Here is a 23,135-nt window from a genome sequence, read left to right as displayed (position 1 = left end):
AAGCTTGGGAACTAAATGGTCTTCATCCTCTCATTCATGTTCAGAAAGTTTACAATTAATTACTCAGTGGGTGACACCTTCTGCTTCTATTAGCTGCATTGTGTAGAACACATGTAAATAACATGTTGGTTCAGAACTAAACACGCTGAAAATGTATGTTGTGTTAATAATTATTCATATCTAAGAGAAATTCTCTTTCTGCCACATAACAAATTAGGTCACTGACGATAAAATTGCTTTGAAATTGTCAGTTTCAAGAATCATGAAAGCTAATAGTAGTATTTCTGACATCTGCCTTTTATACAGTGATCCCATTAATAAAAGTTTATTGAGCCTGCATGCTTCAGATTTATGCTTGACCTCAGCAGACAACAAAATATGACACTAATTTAGGAAATGGCACTTGATCTTGTCTTTAATTTATGCATCACATTTCTTCTGTGTCTTTGATTGTTAAATGAATTTTATTTGATGCTTATTATATTAAATTTAGTTGGCACATATCTTACTCTTTGTGTGGTATATCTGAAGTGAAAAATAGCTTAATTTAGAGAGACCGTGAAGAAACTATCTATCTGTCTTACCTGTGTAATTTGCATCACATACCAATAGGTAGCATGTGTGGATAAACAGTTAAATAATGTTCCAAAATAAAAGAAAGAAAATGTGTTTGCTAAGATGGGAATCTTGCATAGTCTGTATCTCAGACAATAATTTGAGCTATGGAAAACATGTTTTTCATAATTTATTGAAAGCAATACTGTAAAAAGCAAATATATGAGTCTTTATATGTGCATGTATGTATGTTTGCATTTGTTTACATCTCATTTGTTTCTTTCATGAAGACATTTACTGAATCTGTATACTGAGGCCTATTTTCCAGAGCAACTTTGGCATATGCCCAATTAGGAAATGAATATTTTCATCTTAATGACTCATTTGAAAAGAACAAGAAGTGCAGATGCAAATCTAAATGCAATTGGAGGATGTGGGTGAGATAAAAATACTGGAGTATAGAATCATATTATAATTCTTCAATTATGAAAATAATTATTTTGTATCTAGAGCAGACAGACAGATGCAGATATACACAGGTGCACACACTACATTTTTTTTTCACATTGCAAATAAATTGACTTTTAATTTACTACTAAAATCATTTCTGGATGGGCTGCTTTTGTCATTGGTAGCAGACTTCAATTTACTTATTTTTTCCTTTATAGTAAAGACAAGGAAAATGAGTGCCTGTTTTCCTTGTTGTGATTTATCAATCATACTTGTGCATCATCACTTAAAATGTTACAGTGTAGGAAATAACAAAAACTATTTTCTACTTAACAATATTTCTTATATTATTATAAGAAGGATGCATGTGTGTGCGTGTGTGCACAGGCACACGCTTTCTGGAAATCCTATTTTAGATGTTCAGAGTTTTCAGTATGTTCAGTAATCAGTATGATTACTACAATTTCTAGATTAGTATTTTCTAGTCTTCTAGATTAAAAGTTCACATACAGGTAAGGGAATTTCATTTTGTTAAAATAAAAATAAATTTACTACTTATTCTACTTATAAAAATCACTCATTCTCATTTTATAAGCCAGATTTTAAATATTTACAAGTATGAAAAAAGTTGGAATTAGTTTGATTCTCTTCGGAGATTCAAATTACAATTTTTGATGACAGTCATGTCAAATTTCACTCAGGCACACACACGTATGCCCACAAAATCACCATATCCAGTAAGTGTGAGCATTACACATTCTGATTTAGTAGTCATTCATGTGTTTCCGTGTCAATGTGGGTATAACTAATTCCTTAATCACTATTTTCAAAATTAGAAAGGTAATTTAACTACTAATAAAGTGCAAAATATAGTAAGAAAATTTTAGCCAGTATAGAAATATTTGGAAGTTTCTCTTTATAGAAATACTAATTCAACTTCTTTTCCCATCTATAATAAAATGTAATCACTAAGATTTAGTATTCTTTGCATTTATACATAACTGTAAAAAACTCCAAATATAACAAAACTTTATATACATTCTGGACTATTTCTGCTTAAAATTATATACAATGTTATTGCTGGAAAGTTGGAGTAAGTTTTGCTATTTTAATGGACAGAAAGCCAACATAATTAAAAATAATTAATTATATCTCAAAATAGAAGAGAAGAATTTAAATGTATTACCATAAATGTTTTAAAGGTTTAATATAGTGGATGATTACCCAGAATTAATTACTTCCAATACAAATTTCAACATCGTACTTGATTACTTCCATGCAAAAATACAAAACATGACATTGCACTAAATATCTACAAATATTGTGTCAACAAGAAAAATAGTAATTAAAATTATAAATTTTAGTTACTATACATTAGCAGAAATCTTTATCTCATATTTTGTAGAATAATGTGACTTATGCCATACTGAAAAATACTGATTCTTCACAGCTATTATATCATGTTTTCCTAATTGATGCTTAGGTGATATTTATACTATCACTAACATTTGGTTATACATCAAATGCTTTTATTTATCTTTGCACTTTTACTTTATAGATTTTTAATATTTGACATTTGATAGTTTTTTTTACTGGATTGAGTTGGTCCCTTTACACACATCAAACATTTTTCCTTGAAGTAGTCAAATGAGCCATCATCAACATTTTTTCCCCTGCCTTGAAGAACACTAAATTTCCCTGGCTCATATTCCTCTCAGTTTTCTTTTATGTTAATTTTCTTTGCTAGCCTTTCGTATTCTTCCAGCCATACATTAAAATTAATCTATGTTCAATATAGATCTATTAATAGAGAGATTTAGAGACAGTTTACATTGTATTTTAAAATGTTGAATCTTGCTATCCAGGAATATGCTATTTCTCCATACTCATTCAGCTCTTTTTTTGCATAATTAAGAAAAAATAATAAATATAGCCATACTTATGCTCATTCTATAAGAGACACATATTTCTATGAAACTTATAACATTTATATGTTTCCTATTGTGATAGTAATGTTATTTTGTTTTGATTCTAGCCGATAGATAGAAAAATAACATATTACTAATCCTATATTCCTGAGTTACTGGATACTTGGTAGTAATCACAGCCTTTCAGATAATAATTCATACTTTAGGTAGACAATTTTGCTACTCATAAATAAAAATAATTTTCTCTTTTTTACAACATTTGTAGCTATCATTTATGTTTTAATTTATTTTCATTGACTAACACTTTGAGTGAAATATTGATTAACCTCAGTAACAGTGGAAACAATTTATTTTTCTTTATAAAATTAGTTCCTAAGATTGCTAAGGTTACTTTTTGTTTAGTTGTATTTTACCTTAATAATAATAAGCATAATACTGTTACAAAATGATTTTTCAAAATCTATTGAAATAGAGTAAAATGAAATTTTATTGTTAGACTTCCTAATTGTGCACCATTCGTTATTTCTGGGATAAAACACATTCTCTGACTCTATTACTATTCTTTTATGACACAATTGGATTCAGTTAGCTAATATGTTATTTATAAATTTATGTTCAACCTGTGAAATCTCCATGATAGCTCTGTTTCTCTGTTTAATTCCTCTCCTTTTCTGTTATGACATATATGAAATAAAATACAGTGATCAAAATGGAAGGGGGCCTAGAACCAAAATCAGTGTTTTCCTAAATTTATAGATAGACAGAAGTAGAGGCAAAGGTCACATTAGCACATTTATCAGAGATGATTGTATGATTTAGGTTTCATACAGTTGGGGGACGTTTTGAAGTTACAATTATAGAGAATTTGAAATTTCTCGGTAGAAATTTTTCTCCTGAGACACCCATCCTGACTGCAGTGGCTTCTGCTGAGTTGACTTCCTGCTTCCTGCTGAGCCTGGAGCTCAGCCTTAGAGACCCACCTCCTGCCGTGCCCTTTAAACAGACTGTGCTCTCAAGAGTCCTTTCCAATTTATAACTTTAACTTTGTTACTTTACCTCGCAGTCCAGACTCACAAAATAGGCGCATAATCAATATTGATAAAATTGTTTCCTACACCTTGCTGTCTTTATACAGCATAGTTTTATTAATTAAATATCATAAGGAATTCATAATTCACATTCATTTCTCCTTCCTACCAGAAGAAACAGAAGAATATTGCTCCACTAGGAAAAATGGGAGGCTGGCATGTTTCACCGAAGGTCGTTTGGATGCCAGCAGACGAAAGGCACAGGTCCACTTTAAAACTGTTCAGATTTATGTCTAGGCCTCTAGCTGAGGTTTCTTAGAAGCAAAGTGAGCATTATATTCTGAAAGAACTCTAAAGCCTCTGATTCTGTTGACAGGAGTTATTGCACCTTGCCCCATCTGCCACACTCACCAGCATTTGGCAGCCAGCTTGGGCTCTTTGAAGAATTATGTTATTTGATTAAAAATAAATAAATTAAAAACTACATTGGTAGCTTTTCAGTCGTTCTCTATTTTACATCTTAAGTGAAAGCAAAACTTGAAAGAAAGTAACCTCCCAAGACTAGGTAAGTATGACGGTCAGACTGGGAGAAAAACATGCTACTTTTCTTTGAAGTCCAATTGTCTAAGCCTTTGTGGAATACTGTAATACATTTCAAAGTGAAATTTCATCCTATTTTCTCTATTCTCCTGGATGTCTGCTGCTGACTCCTCCCTCAAACACTCTTTTCCTCTCTCTCTTCTATCATCTTTATTTAAGAAAATGATATATTCTTTAGCATACTGATTCATTCATCCATGCATGTATTCAATCCCTGAAGAAGTGTTTATTATTTAGCTACCATATGTCATGTACTGTGGGCCAAATGATAAACAGACATAGAGAAGATCCCTACTGCTATATAACAGGGAAAAGGACACTGTTAATCAAATATCAGCAATTGTATAATTACAAAATGAGAATCTGCTATGAAGGAAAAACTTGACTTAGGTAAATGGAGATCTTACGGATAAGGTAAACATACTGACAATGAGAAAATTCCTAGGGAATAATGTTTGAGCAGAGCTGTGATGTGTAACCATTAAGCAGATCTAACTGGTATGAGGGTAGCATTAAAAATGGAACAAAAGAAAATTCTTGGGTAGAGAGAATAGAATGTGCAAATGTCCTGTGACAGAAGTAAAGATTCATGTATTAAAGTTTGTAAAATAGCTAACACAAAGAAAGTAAATTCTGAGCAATCCTGGACATTGTAGCAAAGGGAAAATCATATTACAATTGGGAAATGATGATATTGGAACCATATTTGAATTAAAAAATTGGCTGCAGTATGATGAACATATTATAGACAAAACACAGTTGTTGACAATAAAGCTGACTGAAGACAACAATGAAAACTTAAGACTGATAGAAAATATAAGTAACATGAAAACAAAGTGTATCATGAGTGCAAGGAAAACTCAAAAGAAGTAGATAAGTGTGAGAATGAGAAACTGTTACCTAGGTAATCTATTTCTCTCTGCTTTGAATTATAATATTCATGGTGCTCCCTAACCAGCTCTAGTCCTCTGTACATGCAAGGCTAATGTGACCATAATTTCAGCCAAATACTATAAGAACCATTATCATGGCTTTCTGGGTAGCGAATCAATGGATATTTTCAAACATTAATTACTTGACCTCTCAGTATTTGATGTTTGATATTATTTCCTTGAAACACTCTTCCCCTGATCCCCATGGAACCATATTTCTATGAATAACTTCTGTGTCTGGCCCCTTTTTCTAACTCTCAGGGGGTGATTTTCCTTTCTTCTCTCCCTACAGTTATTCATATCTTGGATATTCTTTTAACATTCTTCCCTACATAATCATATGTGATTATCACTGATAAGTTTATGACCTTCTAATTAATCTTCCTTAACTTCATGTCTTTGTATTTGTATGTCTACTTATATATCTCTTTGGCAATTGAATTCAAACCATCACACATATTATATAATCTGACTCTTAACATCTCCAACCAACCTGAAGAATTTCTAGTGTTCTATTACTGAGTTAACCACTGATTTTACAATTTTGCCATTTATTAATATACTAAAAAGATATAGACTCCTTGTTTCTTCTTTATGCTTTTTCACAAATTTCTGTGAATCTTATTTTTATTTAAATTTAAAGAAAAGCCAAACCTGCTCTATAAATACTGCATTAAATTAAAAAAAAAAACATTTTGCTAGGTTTTTTCTGTATCCTCATTCATTGATTTGTTGTATTTATTTACGTAGTTTCAACAGGTTGGTCGTTTCTTGATGTTCCCAAAGAATATACATGGTCAGGTGGAAAGCAGCTTAAAGCAATTAAATTTAATAACCCAAGGACTTTCTTTTCTAAGGTATTATATCTTCCTCTATAATATAAAGCAGTAATACTTAACTAAATGCTAATATTGTAGGTATTGAGGAACTTTTTAAGGGACAAGGAGTGGAAGAAGGTCACAGCTCTAATGAACAAATTAAATTTTACTCAGGATTCTAAAAAATAAATCCATCAGTATTAATTTCAACCTAATAGAAAATCATTTATATTCATGATGATTCAGATCCAGATGGACAAAAATAAGTTATTCTTCTTATTCATTTAAATGGGCTAAACACTTACTATTTTCAGAATATTTTGCATAATGAAAAAGTTTTACAATGGTCTCTGTCTTACCCTTGAGTATCTCAACATTTGATAGCCACATTGTTTTAGGGGAAAAGAGTGTGTGCTCTAATCATGAATATGGGAATTGGAGCTACTATTAATTCCAATCTGGGGTATCTGAAAAGAGTTTATGGTGAGTTTATGGTATGTTTATATTTGACCCACGACCTGAAGTAAAAATAAAATTTTGAAATATGTTTTGAGGGATGGTTTTCAAGCAGAATAATTACTTTACAGAAAGATAAATTTAAAAATGTAAATTATTTTCTTGAAGAACTAGATGTTCTTCTACGTGGGAAAAATTTTTCATAAGCATTAAAGAGTTTGATATAAAAGAGAAGACAAATATAAACACAATTTTTATAAGTTCTAAACCACAGTCAAATACTTCTTTTTTGCATTGCATGACTAGGACATTTTAGTTAGCTAAATGCAAAAGTAGTCATTTGATTAGAAGGTGCTTGCTACAGAAATAATTACAGTACTGCATTACGATTTTTAACGTTGATGAAATTAGGCACTTAAAATTAATACATTCTTGATGTTTAAATTTCTGGTTCAGTACTGACAGTCAAAGTTCTTTGGTTGATACATGAGAAAATGAATTCCTTATTTGAGTAGAAAGAGACTTAGCTAAAAGACACAAGGTAGTGCATCTAAGTAAAGTCATAATGAAAGGAGAAAGCTCTGATTGGGCAGAGACCAGGATTTTTCTAGAAATACAGGCAGGAGAAGTGCTTCACAGACACAGTCTAGGACTAGGATAGGACTAGAAGCCTTGACTGACAGTCACGCCCAGCCTTATCTCTCTTACATTAGAGCAAAAGGTAGCAGTTGTACAGTGGAAAAGCCAGGTGTTCTTGGCAGAGACGGATAGGTTCTGAGTGGACAGCTAGAAATTTCACTATGTGCTTCCTGGGTGTGCTTTATTGAATATTCTGATTTTAAGAACTGTTTTCTATTTCTCAAATTGCAGTTTAAGTCTTTTCCTGTGTCTCTTTGTGAAACCTTTTGTATGACTGCCCAGACTTGCCCATAAGTATTCAAATCAAGTTTTGCAGGCGTTCACCCCCATTACACTTCAGAAAGGAATGTTTATCCAGATAAATAAAAATCAACCAGGTCCAAATGTGTACTTGTGGGTTGTTGTTGTGATTTTGTGCGTGTACTAGGGAGGGTAGATGGTACATCAGGATCACCTTGGTGGGGCAGGATTTTAGAAATCTAACTATACATCCATTTCAAGGACTCCAGACTTTTCTGTTTAATAGCTCCTCACTGGTGATTCCATCATTTTCACATCTTTACCCCACAATTAGACTATTGATAGAAACTTCCTGCTAGTCCAGGTTTGTAGTATTAATATGAGAAAGTTGAAGAAGATTTTACCTCTTTATAAAGAAGAGCTTTGTAACAACATTTTGACTATTCTCCAACTGGAATAGGATGTCCTGCAAATCAGTAAATTCTGCATCCCTAGAAGTGTTGATACAGGAAATGTATGACCATCTGCCAGCGAGCAAACTGCATGAAAAGGAGACAGTGACCTTTTTGTCCCACCGAGAGCTAGAATGTTGATGACATGATATTACAATTAACTATGTGAACTGTATGAAAACAATGAATGCAAAAGAACAGAACTCTCACCAAGCATCAAAACTTGTTTCATGTTCTTGAAAAATCACATCACAGTAAGAGAATTTCTCAGCGACAGAATGATGTGTGATAAACAGCTGTCCAAATACTGTATTTTTTCCCAACAAAGATTTCAGTTCAGTTGTCTAAAATGACTGTGAGGACTATTAGAACTCGTAAAAGTTCAAATAAAACCTGATCCTGGAGATTAAAATATGCCACGTGTTAGTATTCAATAGATTGTTATTTTTATTATTATTGTTGTTATTATTTTGGTACCAGGGATCAAACTCATGACCTTGCATTTGCCAGGAAGGCACTTATGTCACTGAGCTAAATCCCCAACCCCTGATTTCAATACTCTAAAAAATAGAATCTTTTATTAGACTAGAAAAAGTTAATGATATAAAGCTGAATTTTATTTGAGTCAGATTTATTTAAGGGTCATTGAGAAGCCTAAGTTCAAAGTGTTTTATTCTATTTTTTAAAATTTATTAGTGGTGTTTTGAATACATGATGATTTTACTCATTGTGGAAAGTAGATACATGCATATGACATATTTTGATACCTTTTTTTTTCCTCCTTTCCTCCATCTCTTGGTCCCCTATCTTTCTGCAAATATGTAATTCCTTTTGCTTATTATCTATCTTTTATTTTGTCTTTTCATTTATTTATATTTTGTGTTTCTCATATGAGAGAAACCAGATAATATTTAAGCTTACACATATGATTTATTTCAGTTAACATTATGGTCTTGATGTGCATCTGTTCTCCTACAAAATTCAAATTTTATCATTCTTTATAGCAGAGTGCCTGTCTGTACCACCAGTGAGTGATGCTTTCGGGTCAGTAATGTCCATATTCTTAAACTTGATGGAGAGTGAGGGACAGAGTAACCCTACATGCAGGGTTCTACAAATCAGGTTCTTGGGCAAGAAATTTCTCACCCCACATTATGGGTAAAGGAGTAAAGAGCACCATGCTTTCTGCAATGTGGAAAGAAAAATTCGAAGTCTGGCAAGTAGAAAACATGACAGAAGCACACTAATTGTTATACAGAATCAAAAATCTGGAGGAGGCAAATAAATATCATCAAAATTGTTCACATCAGGAATGTTTGGTCAGGCCTTACTAATTACATGGATGTTTTTATAGTCAATATAAAGACACGTTTGAAGGTATGGAATGTGACACACATTTTATAGCACAGAAGGACTGGTGCAGAGGAGAAGGACTAAAATCTAAGACTTGGATTTAATATAGAAACAAATTGAACAATCAGCAGAATAAATACCCAACCTACAAGAGAAAAAAAAATTGTCAGCTACTCCTTGGATTGTGGACTGATATATATATATATATATATATATATATATATATATATATATGTATTTCAGACACCCCCAAAAAAGACTCAATAAAAATGGGTAATTGAAGTGAATATATTTCTTGGAAGCAATAAATAAGTGAGAAATGTTCAACATTTGTGGCTATCAGAGGAATACAAATTAAAACCACAATGAGATTTCATCTTACCCCACAAAGAACTACTATCAAGAAATCAAACAGTAACAAATGTTTTTGGGTGAGGCTGGGTAAGGAAAGCCTTCTGCTCTGTGAGTGGGAATATAAATAGTACAACTACTGTGAAAATTAGTTTGGAGACTCCTCAAAAAACTAATATTAGAAATTTTATTTGGCTCAGATGTCTTAATTCTAGGGTAGCTTCCTAAAAGGTAGCTGCCTAAATCTTGGAATCAGTCTACAATGAATGGATTAAGGAAGTGCATTATTTATATACAATGGAAGAAAGAAAGGTGAATTTGAGTCATTTGTAGGAAAATGGATGTAACTTGAGGCTATAATGTTTAGTGAAATACATCCAGCTTAAATATCACATAACATCTCTTATATGAGATACCTAAAACATAAACAATTTCAAAAGCAAAAGAAAAGATAGACAATAGAAAAAAGGAAACAATAGAAAAAAAAAGGAAGCTCTTTGGTAAATAGGAAGGGTATTTGAGATGGAGAGGGGTGAAAAGGAAGGGGAAGGGGAATAAAAAGAATGAAAATACATTGTGTATATGTACCCACTTCACACAATAAATATGATCCTTATCTTCTGCAAGCATATACTAATAAAAATTTTAAAAATTAAAAATATATAAATTTTAAAAGATAAACATCTTAATAGACAATATCACTCCTCTCTTAATAAAGTAACATATAGACATAAAGACTTTGTTTTATTTCATTTTATACTTACTAGAAACATTATTGGTGATAATTATAATGGCATAATTTTATCTCTTGATAAAATGAACAAGTGTTTTGCCACAGCAAAATTCATTTAATGGAGGTGTGAATTTACTCAAATGTTTTTAGTCTGATTTATTTAGGTATTTCAGATCCTTCTTAGACTTAGCTAAGAGTACAACATATCAATACAGTGTCCGTTCAGTCGTTTCAATGAGGACACTTTTGCTGATACTTTAATCATGCATAGACAACACACACACATATACCTAGTCAACATTTTTTCTACCATTGATTGGCTTGAGCGTGTTTCTTTTATCTGATTTTATTTCTATGTACAGTAGGAGATTAAGTGAGCCTGATCAGAGGTCACCTATGAACTAAAGAAACCCAAAAGACTGTTGATTAATGAATTAAGTTTCTCTACTTTGTCTTCTCATGAGTTATTATAGCCTTTGATAAGGCACACATACTCATTTTTGCATGTGGATCCACCATTGTGCTACAGCACTGAGCTATGTTCAAACTTTATATTTTATTTCTAAATGGCTCTTATAAGCAGTTTAATTTGGGCTTTGTTAAGAAGTTTTATTTCTTGTGGCTTTTAAGATTTTAATTCTAGAAATCCTCTGAAAGAATTAAGGTTCTCTCCTTTCCCCATTAGTCAGGGGATGGATAGGATGAGTGGAAATTCATACAGGATCAGGATTTTTAGGTATAAAGTCTTCTTTATTTACTGTATCATTTAACACTCAAAACACTCAGGGGGATAGGTGCTATCATATACATTTTATAGATAATAAAAACGAGTTAGAGAAATTAACAACTTTTCTAGGATTACAAACCAACTGTGGGAGTCATGTTCAAACTCAGATGTATTCGTCTCCAAAACCTTCTTGTGCATTAGTTTCTAGGATTTTTGAAACATAGTCAAACTTAGATAAACAAAAAGTTATCATCTGTGAAAATATCTGAAGCTATTTACAAAATACTTCATTTGCATGAAGTTTTATTTGACAAGTAGTAAACTATCTTCATACTGTTAGTAGGAAAACACATGAGTACTTAAAGAGACACAACACAGAATTTAGGAATAATTATTGTTATAAGAAATTTGCCTTCTATTCTTGTGTCTTTGTGACTTTGGAGAATGTTTAAACTTGGAAATTTTAAATTATAATACATGATATTTTATTTCTTTTGTTTTTCTTCTTTGCCACAGACCACTAGGTACAGTATCTTATAAATTAAACTTTGTAAACTTTGTACAATGTAACATGTCTCAAAATAGCATTGATTAACTAGAAATTTAGTTGATACAAAGCAGTTATAATAATAAGTTCTGATATGCATGGGTACCAAATAATGTCAGTGTGATTTTTCATTGAATATAAAACTTTGACTAGCGAATGTAACTTTCAGATATGTTGTATTTTCGTTTGATAGTTTTGTGAAAATTTAATTCAGTGAATTTAAACCTAAACTGTGTTTAGAATAATTATTATGTTATATTAGTTAGATAATTGGCTTGCCATAAACATCATGTACAGAAAGTGTGTGGAATAAGAATGATGTTTTTTAAAGGGACAAAAAGATACATTGGAAAACAATTTGTCTATATGGACTCAGCTTTCTGCAATTTTAAGGTTTGGGTTATCAACATTATTCTAATTTTATGAAAGAATAGGGCAAATAAGTTTCTAATTTTTAAATTTTAAACACAGTACTCAGATTTACAGTTATTTTCTGCAAGAATAGTGTAAATTAATATAATAAGTATTAAAGAAATGAGACTGTTGAGTTTCACTATCAGTGAGGGGGGTTGGAATGAAGGCCACAGAAATCATTGCCCTTTTCAAATAATTCACAAGTGCACTAATTATGTGTCAGATATGAAAGTTGTGGCAATGTGACCTTCAAGTCAACAAAAGACCTTTCCAAGTAAGCCACTTCCATGTACATTAATAATGCGAACAATGCCTTTCTGCAGTTAAATAATGTACGGTTGTTATTTTATTGTATGTAAATGCAAGCCAAGAAGTTGTTTGACTATTGGCATGAAGTAATGCTATAAAAAGCAAAATCTTTAAATATTTGGTGGTGCTCTTAAAATAATAATCCAAAGTTATTTTTGTCGTTCAGCAGCAGCCTTGCATCTAACGTGCAGTTTTTCTGAAACCATATACTTTGGGTACTAATACATAGTAGCTGACATACTACAGAAGCTGAGAAAAGACTTTAGAAAACCTACTTCTTGCATTGGTAAATACAATAACAGATTTTGTAGATCAGAGGAAACAATTCGCTGTACATAAACTGTCACTGTTCCAGTATGAGAAATGTTAACCAAGAGTGGGGTTCAGGGAAGACAATCCCACACATTTTCCCATGGTTATGATAGGAAGAAACGATTTGTAAATACTGGATTTAGGTAATGGACATAATGGTAATTATTTAAAAGAAAATCCATAACAGAACGCTTACTCCAAGCTAATGTAAATTTGAAAAAGCAGTAATAGAAGATAAATTTGAGTGTCACTAGTGCTTGAACAAAATTGACTACTTGAATGTCAGACAATGTCCATTAAGTTGTAATAGAGAATCAAGAACAGGAAAAGGTATTTAATTATCTTTTATTTGTCCAGTTTAGAAGTATATTTCATACTGAATAAAACACGAATAAGATACATTCCTACTTAATGCACCTTAACTATGTATATTAGATCTCTAATAAACCAATTACAAACTTGTAATAAACCACAATCATATAAGATTCCAAGAACTTCATAATATATAATCCATAGATATTTTTCCCAGTTCCATAGGAACTTCTTATTATGGATTAGATGCTGATAAGAGAATATAGCTATAGTGCTTCATTGATTAGCATTTTCTTTTTTTAAACCGTTCTCTAGAGCCTTTTGTTATTTGTTTTAAAAGAGTCGCTGAATTCTTTCATAAAATATATACCTGTGACATTTGTGAGAATTCTGTTACTGTATTTTTAGGCAATGAGAACATGCTTTAAAGTATCTATCCAGCATAACAGATGATCTAAAACATTTCCATTATTTTAAATTGTATTTAAGGTGGCAAATCTTGCTTGTTCCATGTCAACAAATGAGGATGGAATTAAAATTGTCAGAATTGCAGCCAATCACTTGGAAACATTATGTCCACAGGTATGATGATTATGTTACTCTGTTCTCTGTCTTTCAATCTGTCTGTCTCTGACTCTCTCTCTCATATAATCTTTTCATAATATGTAAAAAAGTATTCACTTTAAAGATGGATGACTGAATCAGCATCATAATTTATTCTTTATACAGAAACTGTTTCTTGTAGCTCTTTTAGATGGTCCTGAGAGTTTTATGTTAATATTAAGTATCTTCTAGTGGTCTGAAAATTAACAAGAACCACTGTAAGCACACATATTGAATCTGGATAGTTAATTTTTTTCAATTTGATCTACTTTGGTAAATTCTTTTCATCTCTAGTGAAGGCAAAGAGACAGTTTATTGCAAATTGTACATGAGATGGTTCAATCTATTTTTTCTCTTAAGTTTTTTTTTAATGGTAAAACACTTGACAGCATATTCTAAGGAATTAGAAATATTTTCTTGTCAACAATTTAGGAGTTTGGTCAACTCTGAAGAGCCACCCTGCTTGCAGGAATTATTTCTAGAGGACTAGTAACCACGCAGAGCTCTTAATCAGAATGCACTATATAAGGCAACCCATAAATCCCCTGTGTCAGCAGAGGCAAAATATCATACGGATTTTTCCCATAAAAGAACAAAAATGTTGTAAAAGTGTGATGTATAATAATGATTAAGGACATCAATGTCTGGGTGTCTGTTGACATTCTTACTCTCCTGAAAGTCAGGTACGTGCTAAATTCTTGATGTGCCTTTCTGGGAATTTCGTTTTTACAATTATTGAGGTAACAGTAAAGGAAATTGCATTTTTAGACTTTATATTGATTAAAAAGTAAAAACTTGTTAGAGGGTTTGATAGTGGCACTTCCCAATTAACGTCAGTCTTCTATGAGACTTCTGAAAGACTTCTGAAGTTCAATCAATTATATTCCCATCAAAAATCTGTGAGAATTCTTATCTCTCCACATCATGCCTTGGTGGAGAGCAATGATGCTGAATACAGTGCAGGACTGTGGCATGGCCTAGGCATGGTTGAACAGAGTGAGGAGACGTCTTAGGTGGCAAGACGGCCACAGCTGAGGCCCTCAGAGACTTTCTGGGGATAGATTTTCTAAATTAACATCAGATATTTCTCTGAGGGGTCCTTGAACCCCACCCCAGATCCTGTTCAGGTTTCTGCCATTGTACACTCAATTCTTTGCTTGTTCTGATTAAATGTGGGCTGCCTAGCATCAGCTGGTCGGCCAGCTAGCAGAGCTAGGAGCTCAGCGAGGATTTTACTCCTGCAGCCCTAAAGAGCATGCCACATGTCTCATTCTTTTGGGCCTTCACCATGTGCCCATTTAGGGGGTTGGGGATCTAGGCACAGATCCCAACAGCTTGGCGCCTGAATAGAGTCTTTGCAATGGAGAAGTCTGCTGTGGAGGGTGACTTACCTTCGCTGTATTCCTGGGCTGGTACACAGCTCCAATGTACATCTACTTTATCTTACCTCATTTTCTTGGGAAAATCCCTTCATCAGGTAAGTCATGGGGAATTCTCTGTCTGAAAAACTGCAAAGCAGGACTGCTTTTCCCTCTTAGGAAGGCAGGCCATGTTACTTCCAAGAATACAGTGGTGCAACTCTTGTTGAAAACTCATGATCGGTGCCCTTGGTATCCTGAGGTGGGTACTCTCATTGTGGAAGATTAGGCAAGATGGGCAAACTGCTGCCTGAGGAGTTTCGAGCTCCTATCTATGTCTTGCACACCTTGTATATTTGCTGGGATGTTGTGGCAACATTTGGCAGATGGGCAGATGGAACACTGCATGGTTGGCTGCCCAGTTTTTCTGGGTGTGCTGCTTCTGTTGCTTCTATATCTCCCCCATATCCTCTGCCCCATTACCACTACCACTGCAAGGCACAAGCCCTATACAACCTTTGGGCAACTTTCCCCAGTTCTGACTCCCATACAAAAGCTGGCCCAAGAAGCTAAACAACATGAGGAATTAATTACTTGTCCTGTTTTGCCCCACTTTGAAATAAGGACAAGAGCCCCACTTTGAAAATTTGCAATAATCTATTTAAAGAACTAAAAAAGGCTGTCAAGGAATATGGATTTAAAAGTACTTTTTTAATTGGCATTATTAAAAGTATCAGTCACAGTTATGAAATGACCCCTTTTGATTGGAAAGCTTTGCTGAATACTATTGTTACTCTAACCCAATGTTAGGTGTAGCTCCAAGCATATAATGATGCTGCAGACACACAAGCTATAGATAATTTAGATTGCAATATTCCTGTAGGAGCTACTGCACTAAGGGGTGAGGGAGCTTTTTCAGATATTCACCAACAAATTTGCTGCCACCCCAAAGCTTATCCTCAAATGGCTTAAATTGCCTTAAAAATCTGGAAGAAAATCCCTAAAGCAGCAGACACACAAGGTTTCTTTAGTACTATTTAACAGCAGGACACTGAATCTTTCCTTACCTTTATAGATAGATTAAATAAAGCTATTGAATGCCAGGTGGATAATACAGCAGCTGCCTCTATCTTGTCAAAGCAATTAGCATATGAAAATGCAAACCAAGAGTGCAAAAATGCTGTAAAAGATATTTATATGAAACCTACTACTGCCTTGAAATGGCTGGTATGGTTTGTAAGGCTCCTAACACTTTTCATGATCATTTACCTCCTGGGACAGCTGCCCTAGTTGCTCCCTGTTCACGTGTGTCAAAAAGAGGCACTTTTGTGATTCTCAGTGTCATCAATACTGATTATACTGGAATATTGTTGCTTCAGTTGTGGTCTCTCTTTAACATTCAGCTAAACGTTTCTAACTCTGTAGACTAAATAATTGTCTTGCTTAACTTTCCTTATTCTCAGTCCAACCATGCCCAGGCCACGCCTCAGCCCTGCATGTGTACTCAGCTTTAGTGCTCTCTGACACTGTCTAATGTTTGATGTTGTCATTTTATGTGTTTTAATCTGAAGAGTTTAAGTATTGGTGTCATTTTGCCACTTTCTGATTATTTTGTGGAACATTTTTTTCAAATATTTATCAACAGTTTTGCTAAGTCTGTTGTTGTTTATACCCTTTGACAATTTTACCTGGATTGTTCAAATTTTTATTATTGATTTGCTGAAATATGTTAAAAATGTGTTAAATGTGGCTTTTCCTTTAACTTTCTAAATCATAATTTAAAATCAAGAGAATATGAAGAACTTTTATTTAAACATGTTATTCATCTTTTAATTCCTCCAGTATTTACTGAGAACCTGCTTGTGCTCTGGTTTGTGATTTTTGGCCTTGCTAAGAATTTTTACCAACCAAGTTTCATAAGTTTTTTTTAAACAAAATTGCAATATTGTTTTTCAAAAGTTAAATCTTTATTTCTTTTGACATTTTTATGTATAACATCACATAGGGTGTCTTATTCTTTCATTGCTAGGACAAAATACCTGATACCCACAAGTTAAAGATAGGAAAAGTTTATTTTAATTCTCCATTTGCAGAGGTTTCTACCCGGAGTCAGCGGCTCCATGGCAGGGAAGTCTGAGTGGCATAACATAGGAGAAAAAGCCTATGGCGGGGTAGGCAGAAAAGCAGCAACAGCAAACCTCCTTTTCTCTTTATAGTCCATTTGGCAACAAACACTTAGGAGGTGCCACCCACATCCAGGGTGGGGCTTTGGTCCATTTAGCCACACAGAGAATAATGTGAAACCAATTAGTGGACTAATCGCATACTGCATAATTTTAATCTCATTATCACGTACCCAGGTCCAGCCACTGTCCAAAAGCCCAACCCATGAGTGCATGTGGCTTTAGGGAGACATCCAGATGCAAGCCATAACATGAGGATCACTTTTTTATAGTGCAAACAATTTTGTTACAATCATGTGTTAGTTTACCCTTTCTCTATTAATGAGAATTGCTACCATGGTTTTATACACACACGTATGCATATATTCACTCTCCATTTTTACTTATACATTTGTATAGATGTCCATATATGCTTATATAAATATATAATACATGAAAACATATAATGAATATATATTTGTGTACATGTAACACATACATATGAAATATACATAATAATTTTTATTACTTCACATATAATTTGGATAAATTAAACAAATTGAAACATTTTGTTTCATAGTACACAAGTTTTTGATCTTCTATTTTGTTTGGTCCATAATCTATTCTTGAAATAGCAATATCACAATATATTAACTATGATTTATATTAGCTTTTGATTTCTTTTAGACAAATTGGTTTACTTGTGTTTTTGAAATTTTGAATTGTTATCCTCAAGTGTCATCTTATAATTGAATAACATGTTATGATGTCTCAAATTTTAGAATACTTTAGTAGTAACTAAGATATTGAATATTTCTATCATTAAACATGTTATATTAAACATTTCCTTAATAATATTATTTCCTTAATATTATTTTACCCTTTAAGGACTCTTTTTTATTACTTAGTTTTAAAATTCCATGCTTTAAAACTTTTTCTATATTTTGTTAACTTCCAAAATTTTTGTGCAATTAAATATTTTCCTAAATAAAGGTCCACTTTTTTATTTTAGTGGTTTTCAGTTTAATATCTATAAGACAGCTCAAACTTAAAATAGTAAAACCTGAAACCTGATTTTTCTGTTTCCATGTCATCCGACTTCTACTTCAGTCTTCCTAGTTTTAATTTCAGTGTAGCCATGTATTTGGTTTCTCAGTGAAAAATTGGGACAATAGGTTGTTTATCCACTCAAAAAATATTTATTAACTATCTAAAAAGTATGCAGTAGTTATAGTTTATGCTTCTGGAAAGATATACACTATCAGTACTTCATGTACTCAACAGAAATATATTGGATAGGCAATAAATATCTAGTATATAAATAAATGATAAATCTCATTCTAGTTTGTAAAGGAAAAGGAAGATTTTGGCAAGTTTTGCAATTTTTAAAATATTTTTTAGATAATGTGTTATTTTGAGCTATAACTATTAAAAGCAAACCTTTGACATGGCTGATTGGGTATACATGGTAACTAAGGATGCCGCTTGGCAGTAATCTGCTCTTGTTTTAGGCCATTTCATTATTGTATTATTCATGTGACTAAAATTATAGATTATCAGTCATAATTTTTTTAAAAAGTAAAATTATAAAGGAAATATTTAAAAGAATCTATTCCCAAAAAGTTTAGGTGATATATAGTATGGATTAAAATTAACTATTCAGATGAAGTATGATAGTAAATATTAACCTATTATATACTGAGCACTCTAAAGCAAATTGCAATGACAAGGAATGGAAGAATCATGGCTTAACAAAAAATTCTCTGAAAGATTAGAGGTGTTAGTTAATAATTATCTCAGTATGAATCCACACTTTGTTATAGCATCAGAAAAACTAATATGATTTAATATGTTTTTGTCAAAGAATATATTTTACAAATGGTTCTTAACCTTCTCTGTACTTCAAATTGATTTTTTAAGCTTTATATTGTATGTTATGCTTACTGCTATGCATCATGAAAGTTTTTGGTCCTGGGGATCAAACTCGTGACCTCATGCTTGTCAGGCAGGTGCCTATGCCACTGAGCTAAATTCCCAGTCCTGCATCATGAAATTTGGAATTGGTATGTTTTGGAGTGTAGCCTAGAATCTGTGCGTGCATATAAGTGTGCATGAGTTTCATTTTGACTTTTATCTATTGAAGTAAACAACACATATACCTCTGATCCACTTTCAATAATTTGTATGGGGTGCACCAAAGTCTGTGAGCAGGATTTTTATGCAGAGTTTTCTGTAACATTAAAAGCTAAATCCACAGACAATGTTATAAACCATTTAATATAATAAGTCTACTATCTGAGCAAGATAAATGAAGAAAGCAGATTCTGTATGTGATTCCATTTGTGGCAAAATAGATAGATCAAATGATATATTTATGTTATCACAGGCAAAATGTTTTAAAGTTCTTGATAGGATTTTGTTGTTGTTGTTGTTGTTGAGAGAGAATCTTACTGCATTTTCTAGGCTCATATTGCAATTATGATCTTCCCATTAGATTCTCAGAGCCAGAGTTCTGAGATGGTAGGCATCAGCCACCACATCCAGCTTGTTGTGTTTTCTGAGACAGGATTTTGCTATGTAACCCAAGCTGTCCACAGACTCTTGATCTCTTGTCCCTGATTTTCAAGAGCTGGGATTGCAGGTGTGCCCCACCTTGCCTGTGTCATTAGAACTTTCATAATGGTAACCTTGGAGACAAATACGAATGAGGACTTTTACATGGCACAATATTTCTTTTTCAACTTTTAATTTAAAGAGAAATAGCCTTTTTATTAATTTCTAAATAAAACTCAACCTGTTGAACACTTCCTGTGCTGTGAGTCAGGCAAACTCAGGGTCAGGAGGAGTGTGGCACTTTATTATTGTTATATACAAGTGATTCACCTATGTGTCAGTGAATTGAATTCTACTAGCTCTTTTATTGTACCAAAAGGAGTACAACTATAATGATTTTTCCACTCAAAGGTAGTTTACTTTAAAAAAAAGAATTGTCACTTGGAGCACATTTAGAAGAGGATGTCTGAAAGAGAGACATATCTTGAGAGTGTGTCTTATGAAACCTCATAAAAGCAACAGAGAATTTCTAGCCAGGAAAGGTAAAACTTGGAGAAACATAATTGTCATCCAATCTTTAAAGGAATATGATGAGGAAGACTTGTTTTGAAGGTCCCTGTGGGACATTACACCACTCAAATTGAATCTCAAAGTATGTACTTTCATCTCACTACAGAGACAAGATTTGTAGCAGAACTACCTGAAAAGAAATTGTACTTCATTGAAAAGGACAGCTTTGGAATTTCTCAACACTGTAGACATTTTACATAAAGTGGATGAGTGCTTCACCCTGTTACTTCTTAGAGACTGAAAGTCATTTTGGCTTAGAAGTTTTTTTAATATTCAGTCCTGAAATACTCTAATGGTTCTGTGTTTTTACATGGAATTAATTTTATCTTATTTTTTATGTCTAAAAATTAGTAGTACCACATATTCATTACATGTTTACATTACCTTTAGGAAATAGGTACATGTACTTTAAAAAGATCAATTCTTATTCCCATCCTCTTTCCTCGCACCCTCCTCTATCTCTAGATCTCTTTCTTTTATTTTCCTTTTTCTTTCTAGCTCATGTTTATGTTGCATGACAGTCGCATTCGTTGTGGGTGTTGGTACATGGAGCTGATATGTCTCACTTCTTTCTACATACACTTCTGCTTCCCTCTACTCCAACCTTCCATCTTAGTCCTCTTTCCATTTGCTAAAAGGCTCCCTGTTTCCTTTTATGTATCCATTTGGTTGGTCTTCATTTTATTTGTACTTTGGATTTCTCATATAGGAGAAACAATGTGAAATTAATGTCTGTCTGGTTTATTTCACTTAACATTGTATTTTCAAAGTGCATCCATTTCCTTACAAATGACTCAAATTTATTCTTCCTCATGGCACAATATTATACCATTATGCACTTATACCATATTTTCTTTATCCACTTGTCTATTAATGGACATGCAGGATGCGTTCAATTTTAGCTGTTATGATTTGTGTAGCTCTAAACATTGGTATGCATGTATCACGGTAATACAATATTTTTATAGCTTTTGAGAAGATGCCTTTAGTCTCCTTTTATGTAAAGAAGAGAAATGCAATCTGAATGAGAGGATAGATGAAGTACAGTAGGTATATTTGATCTTGTGGAGTAATAAAGCTATATAGAGATCTCAATCTTTGTTCTACTTAAACAGTGAGTTGGGAGGTTATTTGAAAAACATATTTGCATATGAGATAATAATTAGAAAGATATACAGAAATAAAAGTTGTAAAATGCATTGATTTTTCAGTCTGTTTGAAAGCTCACAGGCTGAAATTGAATAAAGACACATTTGAAGCAAAGGCCTTAGCATAAATAGGATCTATTGTGTTATTGAATTGATAAAACAGTGCTTGTCCAAAGAACTGGAGGCATCAGGAGTCAAAGTGGATATTTGTTATCTATTTCAATGAATTGTAAGCATGGGTCCATGAAAGCATTTTCAAGGTCTATAGTAAAATTAGGTCAGAGAAGTTAGCTTTCATATAAAGAAAAATTTATTCAACTTTAAAATTCGGAACACGTTTTCTTTCTACTTGCTTGATATTTAAAAATTTTCATTTATAAAGAGTAGATTAGATTTTCATAATTTTTTTCATTGTTGAAAAATTTTCAAGCCTACTAGTACCTTCCTTTCCCACAGTGCCTCTTACTTTTAAAGTTATATTTTTAGCCTGAGAATTAAAAGAAATTCAAAGTACTAGTTTAGGTATTTTAACTATGGATGTTAGTAGCATGACCTATCGGCCACATTATAGCCTTAAAATTATTAGAGTGCTTAGGCTTTGGCATTGCAGAAATAACCAACATCCTTGGCATAATTTTGTCCATATCTAGAATGCAGATTCTTGACACTGCAATTTAAGGCTTACACAGAAAAAGAGTTTTTTAAAAAAACATGATGACCTATCACCTCATTGTGGGAAATTAACAAATTCAAATCCACTATGCCTTACCAAAGATGTTGGAGAAAGAATTTCATTTTTGCTGATTGAAATATTAGATGTATTGTTCATGGTTAATATATACTCAACAGTGACTCTCAACAGTGCTTAGATTTTCCCAAAATCGAGTCAAATTTTCCAATCACTGACTAATTTAAATCAGTGTTTCACATAGCTTCATAATATCTGGTACTTACCCTGTCACTGAGTAGTATAAAATGACCTGACAGAACTAGAACATTTCCAGAGGCACCTAATTTACTTTCAGTGATGTGATTGGGCATAAAGAGACAATATTTTTACAAGCTTCCTTCTGCAGAATACAAAATTGCTGAGACAGTAGTATGTTGGAGTTGGTGGGTTAGGAAAATAATTGATTGTCTCAAACATAGAAGTATAAAAGAAAAAAAGTATGTGGAGGAGGTTATGCACTGGAGATCACTGTTGTCATATTTAAACATGGGCAAATATAAGATCTATGGAGGAAAAATTTTGTTCCACAGATGTATTCATACAATAATGTTAGACCTATAGTATGTATTCAGTAATGTGAATGACTGAATGATTAAGCGAATGATTATGCCTGAATAAACTTATTTTGGATTACAGGGATTAGCAGGTGAATGTTTAAGGGATCACTATTTTTCATTCTTCTTTGTTCTCTCAGAGATATAGAAATTCTAATTTCTAATCAAAGTGATAAAAAGTCCCAGTATGACACTTTGTATACTAAAGTGCAAGTTATATGTAGTGACTGGCATTATCTCCCATTTCTTGGACAGGTTGTTTTGTTGCCACAGCAGCTTGTTCTGAATAAATTATGATGTC

General features: G+C 32.8%; 1 protein-coding gene across 8 annotated transcripts in view; it reads left to right on the top strand.

The window, feature by feature from the left end:
• Ctnna3 (catenin alpha 3) overlaps positions 1-23,135 on the top strand; it is a 1,637,747-nt gene that overhangs the window by 1,035,997 nt on the left and 578,615 nt on the right. For 7 of the 8 annotated variants that reach the window (XM_063239556.1, XM_063239557.1, XM_063239555.1 and 4 more), the window contains one exon: positions 13,646-13,738. The exons of the other annotated variant lie outside the window; for it this stretch is intronic. In XM_063239556.1, the coding sequence (XP_063095626.1) occupies positions 13,646-13,738 (93 nt within the window). The remainder of the gene's footprint in view (positions 1-13,645; positions 13,739-23,135) is intronic. 8 annotated transcript variants of the gene reach the window in all.

Source organism: Cavia porcellus, unplaced genomic scaffold (genome assembly GCF_034190915.1).
Source record: "Cavia porcellus strain 051 isolate PalLab524CR breed Dunkin Hartley unplaced genomic scaffold, mCavPor4.1 scaffold_28, whole genome shotgun sequence".
NCBI classification, from domain to species: Eukaryota; Metazoa; Chordata; class Mammalia; order Rodentia; family Caviidae; genus Cavia; species Cavia porcellus.
Note: the sequence above shows the minus strand (reverse complement) of the source record. Positions and strands in the feature narration are given on the sequence as shown.